This window comes from Melanaphis sacchari, unplaced genomic scaffold (assembly GCF_002803265.2).
Source record: "Melanaphis sacchari strain LSU unplaced genomic scaffold, SCAv2.0 Contig131_pilon_pilon, whole genome shotgun sequence".
Lineage (NCBI taxonomy): Eukaryota > Metazoa > Arthropoda > Insecta > Hemiptera > Aphididae > Melanaphis > Melanaphis sacchari.
In genome coordinates, this window is record NW_020270541.1 from 154541 (window position 1) to 180815 (window position 26275).

A 26275-nucleotide genomic window follows, 5' to 3' on the forward strand; every position below is an offset into this window, starting at 1 on the left:
CGCGGTATTACTTCGTTCAGTTACGTATTGCTGTGTGCTTTTTCGGTTGGCTGAACACTCCACAGAATCGGCACTGACCGGTCACCACCTGCCATACGATAAAAAAAAAAAAAAAATTAAAAAAAATTTCGCTACGATCTTAAACGCACGCACACACACACACACGCGAGAGCGCGCGCAACCGAAATTGTATATTAATTTTATTATTTTTTTTTTTTTTTTGCGACCGTGTCGTCGAGTGGTTGACGACGGCGACGACGACGCCGACGACGACTAGCCACTACGCTACAGCGCATTGCTGCGACGACGACGACGACGACGATACCGCCGAGATCTCGTGTGTCCCCGTGCGCGCGGGTGTCTGAAAATCGAATAATAGTAATAATCATTATTATTTATTCGTTTTTTTATTTTTTTGTTTTTATTCTCCGCCGTGTGCGTGTGTGTGTATGTGATTTCTGCGCGTGTTTCCGAAGTGTCGTGTCGTGTGCGAGCGTTGTTTCTCAACCCGTTTCGGTGGTCGCGGACGACCGCAGCAGACGGACGCACGGATATAATATCGAAAATTTTTTTTTGATAATATTGTCATTTCGTTGTATTCAATTTTGTAATTCTTTTATTTTTTTTTTTTGAAATAAATACGTACGTACCTACGCGCGTTTATGTGTATATTTATAAATAGACACATATATTTTTACACTACGTATGAGTTCATCGTATACATAGATTAAATTCGTTTATATACATATCAAGTCACGAACAGTCGAAAACATATCATACTTCAGAGAAGATATCCCGACTATATATATAATCGTACTGTTTAAATTATTTTTATTTAATATATATATATATATAAATATACTTTTTTTTTTTTAATCCAAATATAATATATAATATCATTAATGTTTTTATTTTGTTAAATTTAATACGCACGTCCGATGTAAAACTCTCCATTCTGTTTCCAGGGTCCGAATACAGCCACTGAGCCACCGGCGCGTTAGCAAACTGAAGACAATAGTCAACACTACTGGAACGTTAGGTGGCAAATCAGCAGCTGCGTCAAAGATTGTTACAAGGAAGTAAGCTCTCGACAAAACACACACATTTTCATCCCCGTTGGTTTCAAGAATCTAACTAAACTAATCGAGGCCAAAAATTTATATTTTAATTTATTATAAAAAAAAATAAATAAATAAATAATGATAAGTAATAATAATTTATAAAAATTACAAATCGTCGTTTTGCTGAGAAAATAAGCTTGATCTGTGATAGTATTATTTTTTATTTAAATACTCTTTTTAAATATAATTATTATTGAGATCACATATAGTTTTCGTTTTTATCGTTTTTATTTTTATTTTTTATTTCGCTTCGTAAAGTTATTGAGAAAACAACTAATAAAATGCCTCAAAGTGCGGGCGTACTTACAAATTCTGTTATGATAACTTTAATACTACTGATCAGTTCCTTGTGTGGATGTTGGAGTACTGATGCGGATCAACATGTTGCTTCGTCTCCCACATGTGACAGGTAAGATAGGTCTAAATGCCATTTTTATTATCTTCCATTAACTGCATCCATTTGGCACAGATGATTTAATTGTATTGCTTTAATTAGTATATATTGTTAGCACATTTAACTTAAAATCATGATTTATAAATTATCTCTTAGTTTCATTTGTATATTCTAAAAATAAGAAAACTCGCCGTATAAAAATTTGGAGGATAATAATGTTGATTGGCCTTCCTTGCGCGAGTTATTTAATTCCATACCTCGTTTGTGCTCCTACTCTCACTATACTTAATTTCGTAGCTAAACTAGATTGATGAAAATAGATTTGTAGATAAACATACCAAGTCCTTAAATTTAATTTTCCTCGATTCAAAAATATTCACACGAGTTTTTACGGTTGCATTATTTTTAATAATAAAAATACGTATGAGTATAGTTCGCAAATAACATTAAGATTCGTAAATTTAGCACGAATATAAAATAATTTAACACAATAAAATTTATCAATCTTATTGTATTTTCTACATAGTGCTATATAATGCAATTTCCATATCATATATTTTCTCCGTACTTCTTTGATACATCTGGCGTTTCATTGCTTATTTTTATTATAAGATTATGATAATAAACTTATAGAACCAGTAAACGTCATATTATTACATAATTTCTTTCTTTTTTGATAAGGATAAAAATAATATTATATTAGTATAAATAGTGGTCAAAAAATAAAAAAATCCATGCAATCTCACCGAATGAATTTTATATAAAATCATCGAGTTGGCCTGTTTACCCCCTCCGGGACATCCCGGGACGCCCTGTCTGGTAACTTTAAGTTGTTTTTTTTTTTTTACTTCTCCTTTCTAGGCGATCTTTGCCTATACATTATAACTTGTTTGATACGAACCAGCTCCCGCATTGAATTAAAATATTAATTCAAGGTTTGTATATGATATTTATCTTAGCCGTCACTTATTTTTAGTGTACTAACCATTGAAATTTCAACTCGAAAATTATACATAAGCGTATTGCAAACACGTTCCCAGAGAATTTTATACAATGTGGCCGTATTTTTTATATAGGTACTCATATGCACAGTTTTGAAAAGATAATTAAAATTATTTTTTTTCTTCAAAGAATTCCCAATACTTTTTGGTGGTTATAATAATATACCTATTAAGATGAATTCGTACTTAATCTGCTTTCCTTGTTGTCAAATCACGTACGTATAACTCGTTTTACTCTTGACGTCATCACAAAATAAACGAAGCTTGACAAAATATTCTCTAAAATTAATCTCATGTCAGTAAAATGTAGAGTAATTATTACTTCGTGTTTTGTCTCGTAGTTTCTATTTTTGCCATTATTGTATGTACCACGTTTTTATTTTTTTTTAGTTACAATGCGCACTATTTTTACATTATTAATGTTATTCATATTATAAATTATTATTATTATCGCCGCAGTTTACATAACATACATTTTATTACTCGTATTTCCACCCAAGTCTTACCAGAGAATGTCTCAATAGACCATATGATTAATAAAAAATAAATACATGATATAATATTATCTTGATTATTTAATTACTGTGCTCTTTATCAGGAAAAAATCTTATCATATTTTTATCTAGTATATCGACATACCATAAACTTATACTAATAATATTTTAAAGAAATTATTTTTATAAAAAATAGTTATATAAGGTCGAAGCACTTGAAACTTGAGCATTCCTTTTTTGGATATTAAAAGTTTTATTCCACTTAGGTTGACTTTTTTTAATGATCCATATCGAATTATCGAATGTTAATCGTAACGAGCAAATTAAACTTTTAAAAGCTTATTGAAGAATTCCGTGACAAAATAACTTTTTTCTCTTACGAGATAGTTCAATTTTTGTGGCGTGATTTCAGGTCCCATCTATTTATACCGTTTTGCTTTTTTTTCCTATACTCGTGTTCACAAAAATTTTGGCAACATAACAAAGATTTACCCTAGTGTTGGTAGATTTTTCTCTCAATCTTATGTCATTTAACTTCCTGCGCCCCACTACGTTGAAAAAAAACCACACGATTCTGTACATTTGTGTTTTGTATTAATTGTACGATGACAAAATGTGCACTTGCTTATTATCAGCAAGTAGCAACAATAAGAACATCCCGACAATTGACAAAAACTCTGACCAGAAAAAAAAAAGTTATAATGAACGACCGTTTACTTAACAGCTTGTGTTTTGCAATTTCTATATAAGAATTCTCAAATTTCGGGGTCTTGGACGCGCGACAAAATATGAAAGCTTAAACCGAAGTAGTTGTGCGTAAGCTAAAACAAAATATTTGTTATTACGCCAGTCATCCATACGTGTGGTATTTATCAATACAATGATATGACTTTATGGATAATAATAATTTTTACCTTTTCTCTCTCTCTCTCTCTCTCTCTCTCCATCATTCTCTAAATTCAATTTAATGCTGGTGAATAGTCGCACAGCGTAGTACTATTTGAAAGTGAATTGTGTAGGTCAAATTATTCGAAATCGGTTCCATTGATTAGTGTTCGGTCTATTAGTTCCAGCGATCATAATAAGTTACGTTTATGACTGGCTTATTATTATTATTAGGTATTATCAATCGTATAATACAAACTCTACTGTAGTACCTATGGCCATATTATTTGTATTATTTACCTGCGCGTGCCAGCAAATTGTTTTAAAATCTGCACACGGTAATCGTTTGATATAGTATATTTACATGAGTACACATTATATATTATTATTGTTACTTCCATCTGCATGTCTATGTTATAATAACAATTTTTGTCGTTGGCTACGAGGTGCGTTCTTCCAGAATATAATAGTACTTAATACATATTTTCAATCTCAGGCGTTTGTTATTTTACGTTATTTTCGTTTCACGGACCTAGGATGTAGGTCATGAAAAAAAAAAACATAATAATAATTGCGTGTGTACACATTATATTCGTATGTACTGTTATTTATTATTCGTACCTGTGTCTGTATGTGTTTCGTCTTGTGGCGCGCGCGACATAGGTAGCGTCTAACGAAATAGCTGTGTAAGTTGTGTATTGGCAACCCGTCAATTACTCCGTCTATGTGTGTGTATAAAAGAGAGAGAGAAAGAAAAAGATAGAGAGACCAGAGTTACGTATATACCTATACGTATGGCCGATTGCCGCCGCAATCGTCGTCGACGGGCAACAGTGTTCTAATCGGTGTCAATGTCAATCAAATCCGTTTTTATTTATTTGTTCTTCAATTATCATGTTTACGCGTTAGTGGGAATATAGTGAGAAACAGAAAATCATTTTAAAACGTTTCCGAACCGGTAAAAACATATCTTTGGAATTATATAATATAAACAATCCATTTCGTAGGTTAAGTCACCGCCGTATACCATGCAGTAACCTACGCATCGCTAGCACCTATTATTATAATATAACATAATATGTACAACGTACGTGTACGTTATACATAGTTGCTATGTGGTACAACACTAAAAAATCATTATAATGCTCAAACTGCACAAATTGCTTTATTGGATGCGCATTCACACTCGCAGTCGTTTATACTTCAATATTATGTATTATTATTGCATCATGACCATCCCCATCGCGAGCGTGACGTGACCTTACATACATCCTATACTCGTAACCCGTGTAACAGACGAACCATATTATTATGCAATAGCACACCTAGTGCCAATTTGCTGTTGCTGGGTTTCTTCTTCTTCTTATTATTATTATTACTTTATTAACAGTGTATAATTTAACAACACAAGAGTGTCGCTAAAGCATATTCAGTTGATCGAGCAGTATGAAATGAGGAGGACATATTATAGGTGCTAATTAAAGTATAAATTGTCTCTTATATTATACGTGTGCATTGTACAGTATCATTACCCAAATTAAGGCCATACAATTTCCAAGACGACTTTCTTGTAATAATTATCAGTAGATATCAAAATTTTATAATATACCACCATCAAACATTTACGTGAAAATGCAAAGTGATGACGTGTCAAGGTCGCTCCAGACTCATGGCTAGGACATGTACGTTGAAAAATAAACAATGTGTCTAATTTTTGTGGTTTTTGAAAACTCATAATTATATCTAAGAAAATAGAATAATGTCACATAAATATTTAATTCGCATTGTATAATTATTGATCATTAGTTTTCATTATTATCTGAAAAAAAAATAATAATAAATCTAACTAAAATTATGATCATTAAAAAACGAAAATTTTTATGGTTGAGTTCATTTTTTTTATAATATCCAACAGTAGTATTGTTTTTAGAATTGAAATACTAGAATAGTTTATTCCTATCTTTAAGTTACTAATTGTTCTTTACTATATTGCATCATTTCGATGTTTAAATTTATGGTTTTATTATATGACGCATTTGGAAATATGACTACAACTTTTTCAATTTTTAATTTTACCCATCTTTAATTGAATTAATAAATGCTTTATTTAATTTTTATTCAGTTAAATAATTCTTGCTATTTAATGCATTTCAGCAATATTTAATTTATTTGGCCATACCTGTTTTATTTTTATATTATAGCGTACTTCCCTTCTAATTTTTCTTAATAATGAAATCATGAGCATTTTTACCTACATAATATAATGCAATTTATTAAATATGTTTTTCAAGGTAGTAGGTACAGATTTTTTGCTTTAAATCGAATTGAAATCATTGCCTGATTGCACCTCTAGTTATTAGTTGTAGCCTTTAACACAGATTTGTGTATCACAACTTTATTAGGTTCTTTTTATTTTTATGCACTTAAATTACAAATATTAAAAAAAAAAAATTACTTAAAAATTAAATAGTGTTAATAGATAAATATTATTTTACACATGATTTTTTTTATTTCATAAAAAAATTATTAAATTATTGTTTAAAACAAAATTATGCATCTGATTATATGATTTATCTATTATTTAATTATCCATTTAAATATTGCGTTATGAAGTATTTCTATATATCAAATTTTTTAATTATATGATTTTGAATATTTTGATTATATGGTAGATTCTAATAATAATAATTGTCGAGCTTCTTTTACCTCGAAGTTAGCAAAACTTTATGCTTTTATCGTTTGTACTTTAATTACATAAATTATTTGAATATTTTTTTTTTTTTACTACGAACACTCACTTTACAGATTAATGCATTGTTTTTATAGTATTTAATACCTATTGAATATTTATTTATTGAAAAATTGTTAGCACTTATTTAAATTTTAACGTTATTTCGTAGACAAAGTAAAATAACTATTCATTATCTATAAATATAGTATGTAGTAATTTAAATACAACAAAATGTATACTTATATAACTATTAGTTTTACTTGGTATCTCTTATTTTATTCTAAATTATAATATTGAATATTTAACTAAAAATATTTAAGTTTAATGATATCGAGTTATGAACTATTTATCCACTTGACCTAAACTTTCATACTATAAATGTATAAATAAATGTATGGAATGCCGGATAACTGTTACTATTAATGTATTCCTATATTATTTTTAATGCATTATTTCGTACATCAAAACATCAAGAAATGAAAAGTAATAAACTTGATTGTTTTTAACTTCAAGCTTTCAGAAAAAATAATTAAAATATTGTATAGCAATAATGAACAATGTATTAAAATAAAACTATTTCTATATTACACACGTCTATACTTTGAGTTTTAAACTCATTGAGTTAAATCATAGTTAGAAAAATATTATTCATTTAACGAAATAAATGTACACAAATTAAATAAGTTATTAATTTTAGGTAAATAAACAAACTATTTATTTATTCGATAGTATATACGTAGAATAAATAATAATTTATCGAGTTATTATTTTGTTTGCTGAATAATATTTTAACCGTTTTATTAATTAAATGTAGTACTTTATTGATAAAGTATACTTTATTTTACGTGGTTTCAGTTAATTAGGTACCTTAATAATTCTCCTTACTTTTACACAAGGACGTTTTACACATTTTTATGCATTTTTCAGTTGTCGAAATCGTACTAAATTAAAAAGTGTGACGATACTTTCAATGACACACGTCCTTGTATTTATAATTTATGATTGGTAGCTACCTTTAAAATCTAACTTTAAAAAGGATTATCTTCAAAAATTACTTATGTTTTAAATAAATAAAAATAGAAATGGTTTAAAAAAGATCATTTAAATTTAGTAAGAGTGAATATTATTAAGATATAATGAATATTAAGCTAGTAGATAAATTAAAAATATTTTAATTTAATTTTTTGTATATAATTATTATGTTTTTATTTCAGTAATATTTACTGTTATGGTCCATTGCTGCATGCGATTCAAATGTCTAGCATATTCCCAGATTCGAAAACGTTTGTTGACATGAAAATGAAATATTCGCCTAATGAAACCATGAACATTTTCTTGGAAATGATGAAAAAGACAGGACAAAGGCCATCAAAATTAGAATTGGAGATTTTCCTCAATGATACTTTCGAGAAGGAAGGTAGTGAATTCGAAATTTGGGATCCTTCTGATTGGAAGCCAGAGCCCAAATTTATTGGCGATATTAAGGACCCAAACTTCCAGGAATGGGCTAGAGGTTTACACTTGTTATGGAAACTTCTCGGTAAAAAAATCAAAGATGATGTACGTTTACATCCCGACCATTACTCAATAATCTATGTCCCATATCCGGTAATTGTACCCGGTGGCCGTTTTCGTGAATTTTACTACTGGGATTCGTACTGGATCATTAGAGGTCTATTACTATCTGAGATGTATACTACAGTCAAAGGAATGCTTAGCAACTTTTTATCGATTATTAACACCTATGGTCATATTCCAAACGGCGGTAGAGTTTATTATGCTATGCGGTCTCAACCCCCTATGCTAGTGCCAATGATGAAGAGTTACATCGAAGCTACAAATGACACGATATTCCTTAAAGAAAATGTAGATATACTGGAAAAAGAATTTAGCTATTGGATGTTAAATCATACAGTAGACATAGAAAAAGACGGAAAAGTATACACATTGGCCAGATATAAAGATTCGTCAACAGGACCCAGGCCCGAATCGTACAGGTATTTAGTTTTGAATTGTATAGAAGTTAAATCAAATTGAATTTATGTTTTTAAAAATATTAATTAAGGTAACAAATTATTTTTGTTCAAATACTAACAAAGAGGAATAATTCTTGTTTTATTATAATTTCACATTTTTGTCTGTGGTAATAATTACAAATTACAAATATTTATTTGGAGAATTAGTACCTATATTTCAAATATTTATAATTTCATAATTTTTTTATTTTTACAGGGAAGATATCATGAGCGCACAAACATTTAAGACCGATAATGATAAAGAAAACTACTATTCAGAGCTAAAGGCCGCTGCGGAATCTGGGTGGGATTTTTCCAGTAGATGGTTTATTCTAAATGGAACAAATAAAGGTAAATAACTGGCTAGTATTTTAACTAATATTTATATTTCCAATAACGCCTTAAAATCGTCCACGGCATATTGTGCTTCTCGTGTTTGCTTAAATAAAAGTAAAAAAAAAAAATACCACTGTTATTGTAATAGTAACAACGAAATTTATATTGAAGACAATGAAATAAAAGCGCAAAGTCATACATTTATTTTAAAACAATAGTTTTGGGCTCAGTGTACTGACTTTATCTGTACTTAGCACTACCGGATATTTTTTCTTGTATAGCTCAAGGTTATATTATGTATATGGTTTTTCTTTTCTGATTATTTATTTATCATCATTAATTTTTTTTATAAAGTAAATTTTTTTTATAAAATCATGACTTGGTCAACCATGACCCGTGATCTCCATTTAGATTCATATCAAGGGACTTTTACTTTTATTGATTTATTACTGTTAAATGTAGTATAATTTTTAATTTTTTCTATTATTATGTATATAGGTTTCTATGGGAAATTTTTGTTCATATTTTGCCCTATAGAACCTATGCAACGTGTAGATACCACATGCGTGTGCCGGAAATGTAGTAAATAACAATACATTATTATTTGCCTGTAGTATAAAATCTATTGTTTGAAAAATAAATGCTATATTATTAAATAGTGCTTTAAATTCGAAAATTCCTTTTTTTGCTTTGTTTTGTTTTGAAAATATTTACATGGTATAGTCATAATAACAATTAACAAACAAATTAACTTCCAAAAATTTCTGAAATTCGTCTGTAATTTATTTCTTTATATAAATATCTTTTTTTACATAAAATTATTTGAATGAATAACTAATGAAAACCCCATATAACGTGTTAAACATTTCAATAATCTTAATATTATATCCTTGATTCTTTCATAAAATTTTAAATTTAATTTGAGCATCTGTGTTTTCTCAAACATATTATTTACGTAATTATTACTACATAATATACATTTGATTCAAATCAGTTAATACAAAAAAAAAAGTCACGGAATAGTTAATAATAATAAGTATAATAATTTTACTAAAATAATATTACGATTTTATTCGGAATATTTACAAACTTAAGTATTATATATTAAAAATACATACTTACTCAATTTATAATTTCAATTTCAGTACTTTCATAGGATATATTATGATCAGGTAGAGACTTTCAAAATGATTAGATAAATATAGCATCGATAATTTAAATAGAAATCTAAAACCAATTATTTAAAACAATGGTATTTTTGGTATACTATTATTTATTATTATTATTATTTAACCGTAATTGTATATTACATCACATTATATATTGCATATTTTCACAAAATAGTCAAAACGCCTTTGAACACTATATTATTGTTATTATTATAAATTATAGTAAAAACCTTGAACATTATGAATTTTTAAACAAAATATTTACTCTTCAGTCTTCACAAAAAAGATAATATTTCATTTAACGCTTGATGTCTAAATTTTTCTCCTTACTTTGTTAAAGCGTGTTATAGGAAGGAAGTATAAATAAAAATTAAAGATATAAAAATATTTGTCAAGAATTTAATTAAAAATATCACGTGTTTCAAAAAATAATAAAATATCACGTATTTAATAAAAAATATTAATGATTATAAAGTTAAATATTTTTTAACTTTAGATTCTGGGTATTGATTTTAATAACTCAGTGTGACTTAAATTGTAAAATAAAAATATTTAGGTACATACAAAGTATTTAATTAATGTAAATATTTTAAGTAATTTATTAACTATATGAGTAAAAACAATATAAACAAACATAAGGTATAATTGATAAATATTACTTATTAATATATCATAAAATACGTATAATTGAATTTCTATAAATTTTTAAGTATTCAAAAAATGGGAGTTGATGCAGATTACATACTAATTTTAAATAAAAATTAATAGAAAATATTTGTTTTAAATGTGCGCATCATAATAAAATTAATAAAGTTTATAAATTATCACGACCTTGAAATAGGCTTCTCTGTATATATCTTCAATTAAAGCTTGTATTGTTAGTCAACAATTAAATCAGGACTAGATTTACGCTTGGTGGTTGCATTATTTTTATTAACGTAGGCATGTAAACATATTACATCTAATTTATTTGTACTGCGATAATAAAATAACTATTCTTTTAGGATTGTCTTGTAAGCTTAAACAAAGTTAAAACTGTTAAAAGTATTGCTCAATACAGAACTACATTTAAGTTGAGAACACAAATTGAGAATTATCGTTAATTCACTAAAATTACTAAGACATTTAAATCTATAATGTCTAAATGTTATAGGTCATTGCTAGAATAATTACCATTTTACTTTAAATGATGTCCATTATTTTTTTCTTTTTATCCACGATTTCAACATATTTTTATTCATTATTTAAGTCTGAAGTTTTTAATTGAAATACAATTGGGTCTATAAAGTAAATGTTTCTAAACCATTACTGCACATGTGAAACCACATGTATTAATGTCTCGTAAATGAAACTAAAGCACTTTCATAACGATCATACATTACTCTTTATACTACATAAACGACGTTTAGGTACTTAAAATGCAACATCACGTTAATTATTTTATTTATTTTTTCATAAATTATCTCCAATACATATATTATTTTTTTGCTAAAAACATGTTCATAACAATGTGAAAAATTTTATCTATCAAAACTTAATAATAGCTCAACCCAACGTTTGATAGTACGATGTTTCAATGAATAAAATATAATATTACTTTAGGTCCGGTCAAAATAATTTATGATTTTCATAATATCCAAGTTAGTTATAAAATAATTTAATTTTAATACTTATTATTTTTATCTATTTTGCACATTATAAAAAAAAATAAAATAATGTTTAAACGCAATGATCGATAGATGTGTTAATACAATAGACGTGCACTTGTACATCAAATAACATTAGTAGGTAAAAAATAAAAAAGCTGCATTTTATCGGATAACATTGTCGTGGGTTAGGGTGCGTACAAAAACTTTGTATACAATAACTGATGGCATTGTATTATTACAGGAAACCTGACCAACTTGAAGACACGGTTCATTATTCCGGTTGACTTGAATGCTATAGTGTATTGGAACGCCAAGATACTGAGTGACTTCTACAGGGAGTTGAATGTGTCCGACAAAGCACTAAAGTACGAAAACATAGCCAATAAATGGATAGAAGCAGTAACGGCGGTGCTGTGGCACGAGGAGGTGGGCGCATGGCTCGATTATGACATGCTGAATGAAATCAAGCGTGATTACTTTTACCCAACCAACATATCGCCACTGTGGACAGGATGTTACGACCCAAAGAAGACCGATGACTTTGTGTCTCGGACGCTTAAGTACTTGGAAAAAACACAAATAATGAACAACCTGGGGGGCATACCAACTACCTTGGAACACTCCGGTGAACAGTGGGACTACCCAAACGCGTGGCCCCCTCTCCAGTACATAATGGTCATGTCACTAGATAACTCAGGCGACAACTGGGCCCAAGACTTGGCGTTCGAGATAGCTGAGCGATGGATGAGGTCCAACTACAAGGCATACAATGAGACCAACGCCATGTATGAAAAGGTAAGTCCGAGATGGTGGTTTGAATGGAATAAATCAATTGATTAGGTGGAGGAGAATATTATGCACTATAAGAATTATTATATTTTTATATTACTATTTTATACTTGTAATTAACTCTTTTTGATAATGTATTGATCATTATTATTTACAAAAATTATAACCATCATAAAAATATATTTATTTTAAACAAATGTTTTAAGTAGCTATAAAATAGGTGTAAAAACACATTGATCGGTATGCAAGTCGATTATTAATAATAGTTTAGCTGGTGGACGGATTTCATATGAGATGTATTAATAGAAATTTTTTTTTGCAATACACGTCACCTAGTCAACAAACTTATCTATGCCCGCTCAATGAATTATATTTTCATCAATTTTTATGTATACTCATTCACCGCGTATTTCAACAGTATGATGCGACCGTACCTGGAGGTCACGGTAGTGGAGGTGAGTACGAGGTGCAACTAGGCTTCGGCTGGACCAACGGTATAATCCTGGAGTTCCTGCAGAAGTACGGATCCAGAGTGACGGCCACGGACAAGTTCGTCGAGGCGCCGCAGACTAGCGCCAATATGGAAGCCAGCAGAAGCAGCACTGACTACAATACCAAGACCGTATCTTCAACGACACAAGTCATGACTGCTACGCTTGCGATACTGGCCACGATATCGGCCGGATGCATAGGGTGAGGTGAGTATCATTTATCAAGTTTAAAATCTATTTTTACTTCTCAAAAGAGTGGTAGCATATCTTTAATGAAAAAACCCATCACTCTAATCCTTTTGCTGCGCTCTTAATGTAAAAATTGTTTCATAAATAATAACACTATAATTTTTACAATTCAAAGTTCTACAAAACAACTTTTACTAATTTTTTTTTATTTTTATTTGTAAAAATAACTGAAGAAAACACCCGCATATCTGCTTGTTTCTGTTTACAAACGTACAACATAGCACATTTGCAATGTTCAGCAAAACCAAATGTACCTACTAACAACTTACAAATATATAAAATATTGGAATTTAAAAATAATAATAATAAATTAATTTAATAATTAAAATACTACAAAACCAATGTTAAAATAAATATAATATTTTTACCCTTTAAGTTTGATAATAGGTTTCACTCTAATTTGAAGCTAACTACACAAAATTGGTTCTACTTAATGCAAATAGTCTATTTCGTACGTTTGTGAGACAAAGACATATAAACATACCTTTTCTTGATCATTTTGGTAACAATATAAAATGAATCAACTAAAGTTGGATGACAATTTTCAGGGGCAAAATGGTTTCTTCGTTCGCTGGGAATAGATTTCAAGAACTTGGGCTTTGTTTTGTCTGTCTGATAGAATTTTCAACTGAAATAATAAATGTGCTGCTAACATTGGTTATGAAACATTTTTTTTATAGTACAGTGCATATCTAATACTTAGGCGTGCGCAGGGGGGATTTAGAATATACCAAAGCATCTCTTGTAGAGTTATTATAATCATAGTTTTTAGTTGTAAGATTTTGATCAGAATCATAAACTAAGATAGTTCATACACTCATAATATCTTAGTATTAGTGCTGAAATATTTTGTATTTTTTTTTTCTAATAAAAATATTGGGTGTCGAGACAAAATCAAAATATATTAACTAGATTTCATAATTAATATGAAATACTAGCATACCCTGCGAATAAAGTCTGCATACATCTATGATCTAATTACAGAATTAATGAAAATCATTAATAGTGTGAATTAGTGTGTGAATTAGTCATTCAATACTAAATTGTGTGTATGGGTATAGAGAATGAAAACGAGAGTGTATAAGTTTTTTTTTTTTTTTGATTTGTTTGTTATTAATTTTTAACATTTAAATTTTTTACTATAGATGATACTTAATATATTAAAATTGTATTTGTCTATAATTTTTGAAAATTAAAAGCATTTTTTCTATAAAATTATTGATAAATGGTATAAGTTCAATGCTTTAGAACGAATCAATAATAGAAAAAAAAAGTTCAACGGCAAGCTATTCATTAATGTGAAAATAAATGATTACATTTTTGCTTAAAAATTTGAATTCAACTATAAAAAAATGTTGTCTTAGAGAGGTTATATCGAAAAAATATTTTAATTCTATTTTAAGTAGGTATGTACGATAATAGTGTATAGTCTTCATTTATCATAAAACAATTATCATGTAGGCAGTTTTCATACAACGAATATGTACGTATACTATATAATATATAATATAATGCGTGGGTCCGCTAGCGAAATAATTAAAATTAATGATTATTTTAATTTATATTATTATTATATCATAGTAAATGTGTTCGTTCACCAGATAAAGTATACTTTGCGTGTCAAATGTCATCGATATAATTTAAATATTTTACGGAATATTATTTCATCAGCATATTATAATTTACAATAATTATACATAGACATTGCAACTATAATAATGATTATGAAGTGGTTTTATACGCAATCACAATGGTTTTTCTTTTTCTACATAGTTGGTAGTTTTTCTCCGATAGCGATTACTAATTCATTTCGTGACAAACAATACAATATCTTTTTACAATTGACAGCTGTAATACTTACTGTTCGTGCGTATTATATTATACATCAGCTATCGAAGACATTTATTTTTTTTAAACTAGTTTATACAAATAATTATTGGCATGTTTTATATGAATTGAATAACAAACAATAAATGGATGATTTTGAACCCAGTATTTTGAATGCAATTTGAATACGTACAAAATAGGAATAAAAGGAATAAAACCGTGTGCTATTAGTTAGCTTTTAAAATATAGCTATCATAAGTTCGAGGGTAAAATAATACTCAAAAATTGTTGTCACCCAGTTAAGATGAGCCTTACACTCAATGTTCGAACCCTACATGCGCTCTGGTCATGAGTTGGTCCCGGAGTATCACTATTTCATTGTATTGTTTCCTCTCAATACTAATGGACTTAATTATTAATATGTTTTACCAAATTATTAAAAAATAATATAATTTTTTTTCAAATTCTTTTTTTTATAATGTAGTGAATTTTATATATCTTTGTTAGTTATCAATTTATACCGATATGACATTAATTTAGACAAATTTGAGATTATTTAACCAATTTTATAAATATTTTATGATATTAATTATTTTAAAACAGCCAATATTAAAGACATTGGCATAGTAATGATGCATTATGGTCATATTACTTTTATCAATTAATTTCGAAATGTCCAATGTATGTATTAATTTAGTCATACTAAATCAAATACATTGGCTGTTTAACACAATTAACAAATACGTTGAACATTTCGACATAAATTAATAGATATATCAATATATATTACAGACCTACTGTGACATATTGGTCATTTCAAAACCAATCAATAAAGCTTGTAAAATATGTAAATTACTACCATTATGTGCAATTAAATATTATAATTTTGTTTTAGCAAAAAGTTTTTATACAGTTGCACCAAGTTACTGTAGATTAGATATTACTATATATTTTGGCTATAATATTTAGGTAGGATTATAAGTTATAAAATAGTAATAATAAAAGGGGTAACTATAAAATTGTGCGTAAATTTGTTGAAACGCATCACCTTATTATCGTTTAGATTCACAATTGTTTAGTCCCTATTCATGCTAAAGCTCTAATAATTTTATTTTAAAGTTTAATTCACTTAAATATTAAAGGCTATAATCTCACAAAATTGATTCTGTTGAACGTACATTTTCCATAATATTTGTTCGTAAGAAATATTCATGGAACTACACATGTAAGTATAACATTCTATTGGTCTTAATATAAAATTAGTTGCTACTGTAAATCGTATGACGTTTAAATAAACATAATAAATAATAATAATAATAATAATCATAAACGAACAATATTTCAGACGCGCTTTATGACACTAACTGCTACACCAATAGGTAGGTACCTACAAATATTTCGTTGCGTATATACCGCGATTAGAACGTGTCTATAATATACGACCATAAGATAGTGTGGTATCGAAATAAGCACGTGCAATGTAAAAAACTATAATATTATTATTGTCTTGAGACGTTTTCTCACCGCAGCCGCGTAACACCGAGTACCTACTTAGCAGGTCTCGTCAGTGTAGCTAAGTTTTACATGTCCATGATTTTTGTGATTTCGCAATGTTTCCGCGACAATATAAAATCAACAAGTATCTAATATTTCATACCTTTATATGTTATACATATAGATCTATATTTTGTTTAAATTAACATGACAATAAATATTTGCGTGTATGGGGCCGAATTACACCAAAAATTAACTCTTGAAAATACATTTTACCTCTTAAGGAAAATTTTTATTAGTTCATAGATAAATATCCATAATAAATACAACAATAGAAATACTGATAAAACACGTTTTTTACAGTATATATTATTTAAAAAAAATATTCATTGATCGTAAATAAATATGTTTTCTATCGTTATGCTTTAAATAAAAAATTATTAATATTATAAGATTAGGTTCCATTTATGATATTTGACTAAAATTAATTTTTTTTTTTCTACAAACGTTTATCACAGATTACAAATATATATATATATATATGTATAATATATTCAAAACAAAATAAAATCATTCGAAAATTATGATTTTAATTTTGAAGTATTCCATATTAAAATGTATACGTTTTCTGTTTGTTATCACCCACACATATTTTATACTATAGTAAAATTAACTAATTTCACATACCTACCGTTATAAAATTTCAATAAGCAAAAAATAATATAAGTTTACTTATTTAAAAAACTTATATTTTGAAACGAAAAAAAAATAGCTCTATCAAAAGTTGCATTAACTATTCATTATCATTAATGTTATGTATCATATAAATAGGTACCTACAATACGAGTGCCTATACCCTAAGAATATAGAAATACAAAAACGTTAATCTGTCCACATCATGCATTATTATCATCATTCATCCAAAATCTTTAAAATCTGCAGCGTCTTATAAATTATGTATAGATATTTGTCGATAAAATATTTTTATGATCAATATATTATAAAATTAAATGATGACAATCGTGATTAACTTAAAACTTTATTAACTCAAAATCGTCAATACCTCGAAAATGTTGTCTGATTCATTAAATTTGTGAAAAAATGATGCTTAGTTCTTACTCGAAGATTTAATTTAATTGAAATGGTTAAAAATACTATTCAGATGTAGTTGGGTAAGTTTTAGAGCGTCTATGACAGGTAAACTGTATAGGAGTACATAATAATAAATTAATAACATATATTATTTATATAGTAGAAAAACGAGTAAATCTGATTGCAAACGCGGATACTTAGTACATATAAAAATATCTAGAATACTGTACCTATGCGGTTTGCCTACAATATATCTAGATCGAACTTTTTTACATTGTGCAATTGAATTTATATTTTCATTAAGTATTGTTTATTTTATATATATAGGCGATAGATACCTACTAACTATTGTTTTGCATACCATTTATATTGTGGAAAGGGAAAAAATAAGTCATTGCATTATTAATAAAACAATAACGAATTAAATGATATGGCATTCTTATGTATGACCAATACCTCTACATAATGTGGTGTACATAATACATAATATAATATAATATTATACGCCATTTAATTTGATTGTACATTTGTACGATGTCGTTGTTTAATGATAATAGAGCATGTTTCTGCAATTGCATATGCCTAACATCAAACCCCCATTATTACTCATTCAATTTGTATAACACGGCTACAATATTGATATTAAAATATAATGAAATATAGAAATATATATATATATATATGCATGGCATATAGATCCGATTATTATATGCCACGCAGTATCACAACTATATAATTATTGATGGGGATGCGTGAATATTTTACTTGGTCCAATTAAAATATAATTTCTCAATACCTAATCAGTTAGATATACAATATAGATATAAAAATATACTTTAACATAATTGGACTCTAGCTATAATATCAGTAGATTAAATAATGGTAATGTCCTATATTTAAAATCAACCCAGTTAACCTAATATGGCTGAATGACTATATTAGGATAGCGTCTCCAGCACCACCGAGTAGTTTTTAGACTTAAATAAAAATTAGGTGAACAATTTATTCAAACAAATGAATGAACTTGAAATTATAAATTTTAAAATGAAGTATTTTTTCGAAGTACAAATGAATAGATACATTTAGAATAGATACTAGAGACTAGAGAATAGAGACTTTTCTTATACATGTATATTGGGTATTTTGTTGTACAAAAGGATAAAAAAGATATATTTTGTATTTTTAAACATTATTATTTATACTTGAAAGTTATTTCATAAACTAAACCAACTAATTGATATTTTGTGTATTTCTTTTGTTTCAGATGTTTACAAGTTAAATTATGTAGTTAAATTATTATAAGAACATTCCCTTATGCAAAATCGGAAGGATCTCTTAATTATCAGGTCAGACGTATTTAACAAAGAGGTTTACTTAGTTGATCATTAGTTTCTTTATTTGTGCTATTACATTAGCCTAATTATTGTTTTTTTTTTTTTTTGTTTTGTTTTTTTTTTTTTTTTTTTTTGTTCATGTGAGTTAGTGTTATGCTTTAATTTATTGGCACATGCAAGTTTTATATGGTCAAAAAAAATAAAATAAAATATACATCTAAAAAAAACATTACCAAGCATACGGAGAGACCAACTTTGAATGGATAGTATAGATCCAGAAGTAGTTTTAAAGTTTTAATCTGAACTTACTAGTGTTTTTATTATAATAATAATAATAATAATATATTAATTATTAACTATTATTAATTAATGGAGTTTAAGTTCCTTTGAGCAATCGTATTTCTGTGAATTCAACCAAATCAATTATAGAGTTGTTTGCACAGTATGATATTTGCTTGACATTTTAATTGAAAAATAAAGCAAAGTGATGTAATACGTTAAGATTTTATAAATTATAATTTAACACGTTTTAGTGAGATTTAAACAAAAAACAAATTTACGCGCCTATTTCAGTTAAACGGATAATAAAATGTGTACATGCTTCATATAGTCGGTCTATATGTTTTATTCTTTTTATCTTTAATTTATCATCGTATTTAATTTTTTTTTTAATTAATAATGTGTCCATGAAATTTTCCTTATATATCTTTAAATAATATATTAAATATTTAGGTATACATCTATCTAAATTCGTTCTAATCCCCGATTTAGAAAGACATATAACTAAATTTCAATAATATGTGGTATCGCATATACCTATATTTTTAATTATTACTCTTTAGTAAGTTATATTATTTGAATGTATAACTAGGGATATTTTATTATTTATTTATTTAATTTCTATTTTATACTTGGCATAAATTAAAATTAGTATAAACTGAATGATAATATTAATAAAGCTTAAAATAAAATAAGCTTCTTCATTTGTATATAAAAATATATTACTATGCGTGCTATAAGACCGTATTAATTACACAATAAATGTCATAGAAGACCACATAATTATTTCATGACAATATATATATATATATATATATATATATATTTAAATGATAAATTCATAATTATTTCAATTACGATAAATAATTATAAACTCATAATAAGCTTAAGTCAATGCCATTGTAACATTTTCACACATTCCATAATATATAATATTATAAATTATAATATAGGTGTCTGTTTCTTGATTTTCACGTGAACGATATAATATTTATTAAAACAATGGTGCTGTGTAAGACTATCGAAGTAGTTGGCTCAAGTTAATTTTTATTGTTATGTAATTATTTTGTTTTGTTTTTAACATTACAGCTCTAGTGCAAATAATGGTTTTATTCGAAATAATTATACCGCTTCCAAGTAGTTCCTATACAGTAGAATCCTAGTAACTTTAACACAATAATATTAACAAATACATCGTCATTAATATTTTAACTCTGTTGTTAACATACATAAACATTTATTTATATTACACACAATAAATACAAATATTATTATATAAAAAATATTGTGTAGTTTCATGGGTTATTTTTTACTTTCGCGCTGCAATCGAATCTAGTCAATCGCCAGTCATTTATAAGAACATTAAAACAGTACTGGCACGATTACTCCGTTAAGTGTATATCTTAACAATCACCCAATAAACCTGTATGCATAATGTGAGTATGGTAAGACATATAATTTCCAACACTCACCTTTACGAAATAGAGAGAGGGGAGAAAGAAATTGTTTAAAATTCGAGTACAGCGATGTTGAAAGAGAAAAATAATCTAAAATTTCGGACTTTATTAGTAGGAAAAAAAGTTAATTTAATTTCTTATAACAGACATACTGATTTCATAATGCCACCTTAGTGGTAGTTGTTTTATGTTCACCTCACACTCACATATACAAACTATATACACACACCTGTAGAAACGTGCAACAAGAACGATCCATGATTGTAGAAAGCAGCTTGACCATAAAAAAACCCTCTCCTTTCGCTTAATTCTAGTTATCATAATGTTTAATTTTAAATCGTTTTTATATTTGACATTGAAATTTCATAAATTTTACTACTAAATATTTTTATCTAATAGTACTAAATAATATATTTATTCAATATAATTTAATTCAATTCAAATTTTTCGTCACAGTTGATATTCATTACAAATATTATTATTTTTTACAACTCACACTTATATATATTTTATACATAATACACTCATACTGAGTACAGCACACGTATTTATACATAATAAATGTGTATATGTGTGTGACTAGTCGGTAATTCAAAAACAAAGTAATACCTACCATGACATAAATATTGTTTTGTACATTTGACCATATGATTTATCTTGCCGATCAAAACGTAAACCGATTAGTGGAAATTAAATCATGTGCAATTATTCAATAATTAATTTTATCATATTTATACATATTATAAGATTTTTTTTTATTTATAAAAGAGAAAAAAGAAACAGTAAACATTTTATGCACCGATTTGTACCTGCTTGCTTTGTTACCATTTTTACTTTTAAATTTAATTATAATATTATATGCATCAAAATTGTATGTATATATGTATTATATTATACATTATCCATATATACATATTATATTGTTTTATTTGCACTGTTATAGGCTTATATACATATATTTAGTTTTGTTTTCAATAATTTTATGCTAAACATGTTCATTAATCGTCTTTTAAAAGTGTACCTATTTAATCTAATCCGTTAGTTGTTATTAATACTATTAAACTTTGTCAAAAGCCTGTATTTTATAACGTTTTGATTAGCATTTGTAAGAGTTGGCTTTTGATTGATTTTTCTCTCTTTTTTCTTAACGATACCTGTATGATAATTATTATTACTATTATTATTTTTATTATTATTACTATTATTATTTCGCTACTATCATTATTCATTATGATTAAATAATTTAATTTAGTAGCTATGATTTATTAGAGAATGGATAAACTTATTTATTTAAAAATTGTTGTACAAAACGCGATGTGATCACGTTGGTTCGGCTACCTTCCCCTTTTTCATATTGCACATTATTAATTACTTATACCCATGTGCATTGCGCGCGGGCATTACATTACAATCGTTATATTTATATTATAATTGTAATATTAAAATCCGAACAATATTTACATGTAATAATCCTATACGTCATTTACCATTATAGTTACATCCGTACGTATAATATTACGTATATCGTATGTGTGGTGTATTATTATTGTTATTATTGTAATATACTATAACTAACGGCTAACAACCAGCTACCGAACCAACCGTACGTCTCATCGTATTTTTTTTTTATTATTATTATATTACCGTTAACATTTTTTTTCTAGTAAAGTTTGTTGTGTGTTTTTTTTCATTTTCACCCGTAACATAATAGTATATAATATATTATATTACCTATATTAATACCAATGCATATTCATAATTTATAGCGTAGTTTGGTCCGACAATCGTACGAATGGGACGTCGCCTGTAATAATGTATAATATTATCATAATATTGTGTGTTTATGCCAATCCCACGGACGCGTTGTCGGGCATTTGTTTGTAGTCTCACAGTGACGTTTACCAAATAATTTTTATTGTATCATATATAATAATATATGTATGTACATATACGTATAACATTATTATTTATTTTGTACATTTATTTATTTTTTTTCATCTGACTCATATCCAAAATCAAAATATTACATACGGTGTTTATACGTAGGTATACATTTATACGTTAACGTTTATGACTACATATATAAATTCAAAATTAATATTATTATGAAATCTTTGAATTTATTCATGTGCACGCATATACGTGAACACGTATTACCGAGCATTGTTATATACAGGGCTGTGAATCAAATGCACTAAAAAAGTTTTGACTACAAGCATACCCCAAAAACTTATCAAATAAATATCTTGATAATACCAATTATGCGTATTAACTATATGAAAAATAAAAAGGGCAAAATTAGTTTATTTTAAACAAAATTTAAAAATATTAATGAATAAAAAAGCATTTATTTAATTATACAAATAATAAAAATTACTTAATTTTTTTTATCAATGAGGCTATGTAAAAAAATATAATTTTGATTACGTACAACATATTTTTATTGAACTCAATTCCTTCTTTTACCAAGTAGCTACAGAAAAATAATCATGCAAATTCACAGCCCCGCATATTTATTGCTATATCTACCAATGTCGACATCAACGAAGATTAACATCATATTCAATTTTGACCATGTGTTTTGCATTATTAATCACCGTGTTACGTTTACCTAAGTAGAAGTAATTTGATATCATAATACTATAATATTAGCATTTCGACCCCGAGAACATAATATTATATACCTACTATAGCTGCAAACGCATTCAGTCGTGTGTACTTACTGCGTATAGTGTAATAGATTGCGTACAAAAATAACAATACCTCCTACACCTACCTCCTATTAGTTATAATATATTCCTACCTAGTTTTGTGCATGCTTAGTTGTTGGTGGGCAAGCACCGTTGCTGTTTCGCGTAATTCAGGCTTAAATCATTCGCTGTTCACACACGCACACATACATTATCGACATCATCTACAGGTAATATAATAATAATTCATTTTTTTAATATTATTTAATAGTTTGTTAATATTTTTACGTACCTTGCTTATATATAATATTGGTATTTATTTTATAATAATATGGTTACTATTTAATGAAATTACGATCGGTGGCGCTGCAACATTTCGCATAATATCGTTTGACAAATTGATGATAATAAAAATCACTTCACTGCACCGTGACTCCCAATTATATTTTCTGTGTATACTCGTTTATTATTCATCATCTCTTTAGCCAATTGCGATCAATCGATCATCAATAAAGAATAACGCGTATTAATAAATGGCGATTAAATTCGAAAACATTCTCATTGTTATAAACTGACGATATTTTAGTTGACAAACAATACGATAATAGCGAACAACGGGAAATGATCTTTTTCGTCCAATAGATGAATCGTTTTTACAATCATAATGTCATAGACGTTAAATTGTTACGTAGGCGTGATTCGGTACGGCTGATTTTGTCTTCTGCGAATAATAAACCCTAAGCGTTTTATCCAGTCCGCGAATTCAAATACAAGATTACAGCTATTACTCTGTGACCAGCTGTGTAAAGGAGGGTAGGTCAAACAACGTTATAATGATCAACTAGCCGACGCCGATCATAGCCGTTCATTAACAACTTGTAGAACAACAATTACTTCCTATAGCTTTAAGTATATAGCGCCACTGATCTATCCAACCCGCGCGAGGACGTATGCCCAATTTAAAGTAAAAAATTTGATTGGTGCATTCCAATAACAGTGGAAAAACTGTATTAATTGTAAAACTGTACAATTAACAACGTATCGTCGTGCGTATACGAGATCAAGGAAGTAGGTACGTCCTATTTAACAGAATTTAATACAGATACAAACGTATCTAAACATGATGATCGCTACGTCGAGATTTTTATGTCTGTACATTTCACGTATTCTCGCATTCTTGCTAATTGATTTTTCGAACTCAAACGATTTTAATGACTTTAATGTATAAATCATTATTCTGAGAGAAACGTACATAACGCGATTGATCAAGAGGAATTTTTTTCGAGTGATATCGAAAAAAAATCTTCGTTCTAGAAACTTTTAAACAATACTATCCATCTTTTCACAAACGTGTTTCTTTTCGAAATAACCGGAGAGAGAAAGAGACAAAATAACGAACTTTATTATGGCATTCGCTCCAGTCGATTCGATTTGTTAAATATACATTGTATTATATACATAAAGCTCTCTCTATTGCGCCATTATACTATTGGTTTCAAAACAGAACAGCGTTCGTCATCCATGCATTTAATTGGTGTTTAAGCTTCCAATTATTTTATATATCGTTATACTTGCCAAAATGTATGTTTCTAATCATTTTTTAACCTTAATTATCATCGGAAAATTCAGAAAATCCTGCTTAAAATCTAAATTATGGGTGACATTCTACAAGGATCGGGATCGATAGGACCAATAACAATATTTTTTAATATCAACCATAATAATATTATACGCGTCCTCGCATACATATAGAATACCATTAGTTACAACGTTTCGATAGTAAAAAATACCCGAGCCATATTATATAATATATAATATATCCTGACCATTTTATGATGGTGACTATATAGTTTGATTATACGTTTCCACGGCCAGCGAGTGTCGATAAAGGTTTTATCACTTTTATCTACTTGTGAGTTTATTTTTTTTTTTTAGCATTTTATGTATGAATAGTGCATACGCTGTAAAAATATCGAAAAAAATAGCTGTTAGTGAAAACGGATAATAGTACTTATATCGTGACATTGCGGCGCTCTATTCATCTCGTCTACTCCACTCATCGAGTAAACTAAATTTCTTATTATTAAAATTTAAAACAACATTTTATTAAATAATCGATACTAAAAGTATTATTAAGTGTAAACTTAGTCAATTTTTAAACAAAAAATTATCGAAAAATTTGTGAAATAATAAATTATGTTTAAAAAAAATTGCTCAGTACTCGACGATAACTGTACAAAAGGTCAAAACTCAAAATTAAATCCATTCGTTTGATAAAACCTCCATGGACAATCAATCAAGCAACGACAATCGCTGGCTGGCCGACCGTTGTGATAAATCTACTGTACGGTGCACGAACAATAGCCATAATAATAATAATAATAATTAATAGATACGTACAATATGTGTAAAATAACAATAATCTTAAAGTGTATAATAATATTATTATCGATAGATAATTTGTTTTTTCTCTATATCTTTCAGATTTGCCGTGTATAAAAAGCGGTACCAGCTTTACGTGTCCGATCGAGCCCTGTGCAAGAAAATGTGCGGCGGCTACACAGAGCTCAAAGACCTAACGAGCGACTAGAAATGCTGACGACTTTGTACACCTCCGTCGTCCGTTCTTCGTCGATTCATTACATTCGCTCTTCGACGTAGTCGTCCGACGTCCGCGCGTCACCATATACTAATATTATAATATTATCATCCCTTGTCCTCTGTCAACCCCATACAAGGCGTATCCATATCGCTTCTATCCTCCTTATCACCCCCCCC

The 26275-nt window shown here is 27.9% G+C and overlaps 1 protein-coding gene across 8 annotated transcripts in view; it reads left to right on the forward strand.

The window, feature by feature from the left end:
- The window catches only part of LOC112591330 (trehalase), a 95992-nt gene extending 69717 nt beyond the window's left edge, over positions 1-26275 (forward strand). For 4 of the 8 annotated variants that reach the window (XM_025335105.1, XM_025335107.1, XM_025335108.1 and 1 more), the window contains 6 exons: positions 966-1530; positions 7841-8623; positions 8859-8992; positions 12037-12590; positions 13003-13277; positions 25982-26275. In XM_025335105.1, coding sequence (XP_025190890.1) covers positions 1403-1530; positions 7841-8623; positions 8859-8992; positions 12037-12590; positions 13003-13277; positions 25982-26087 — 1980 coding nt within the window. In that variant the 5' untranslated portion in view covers positions 966-1402 and the 3' untranslated portion in view covers positions 26088-26275. Of the gene's footprint in view, positions 1-153; positions 814-965; positions 1531-7840; positions 8624-8858; positions 8993-12036; positions 12591-13002; positions 13283-13872; positions 14142-19001; positions 19719-25981 lie in introns of those variants that run through there. The other 4 variants (XM_025335110.1, XM_025335104.1, XM_025335111.1 and 1 more) reach the window with 4 other exon arrangements.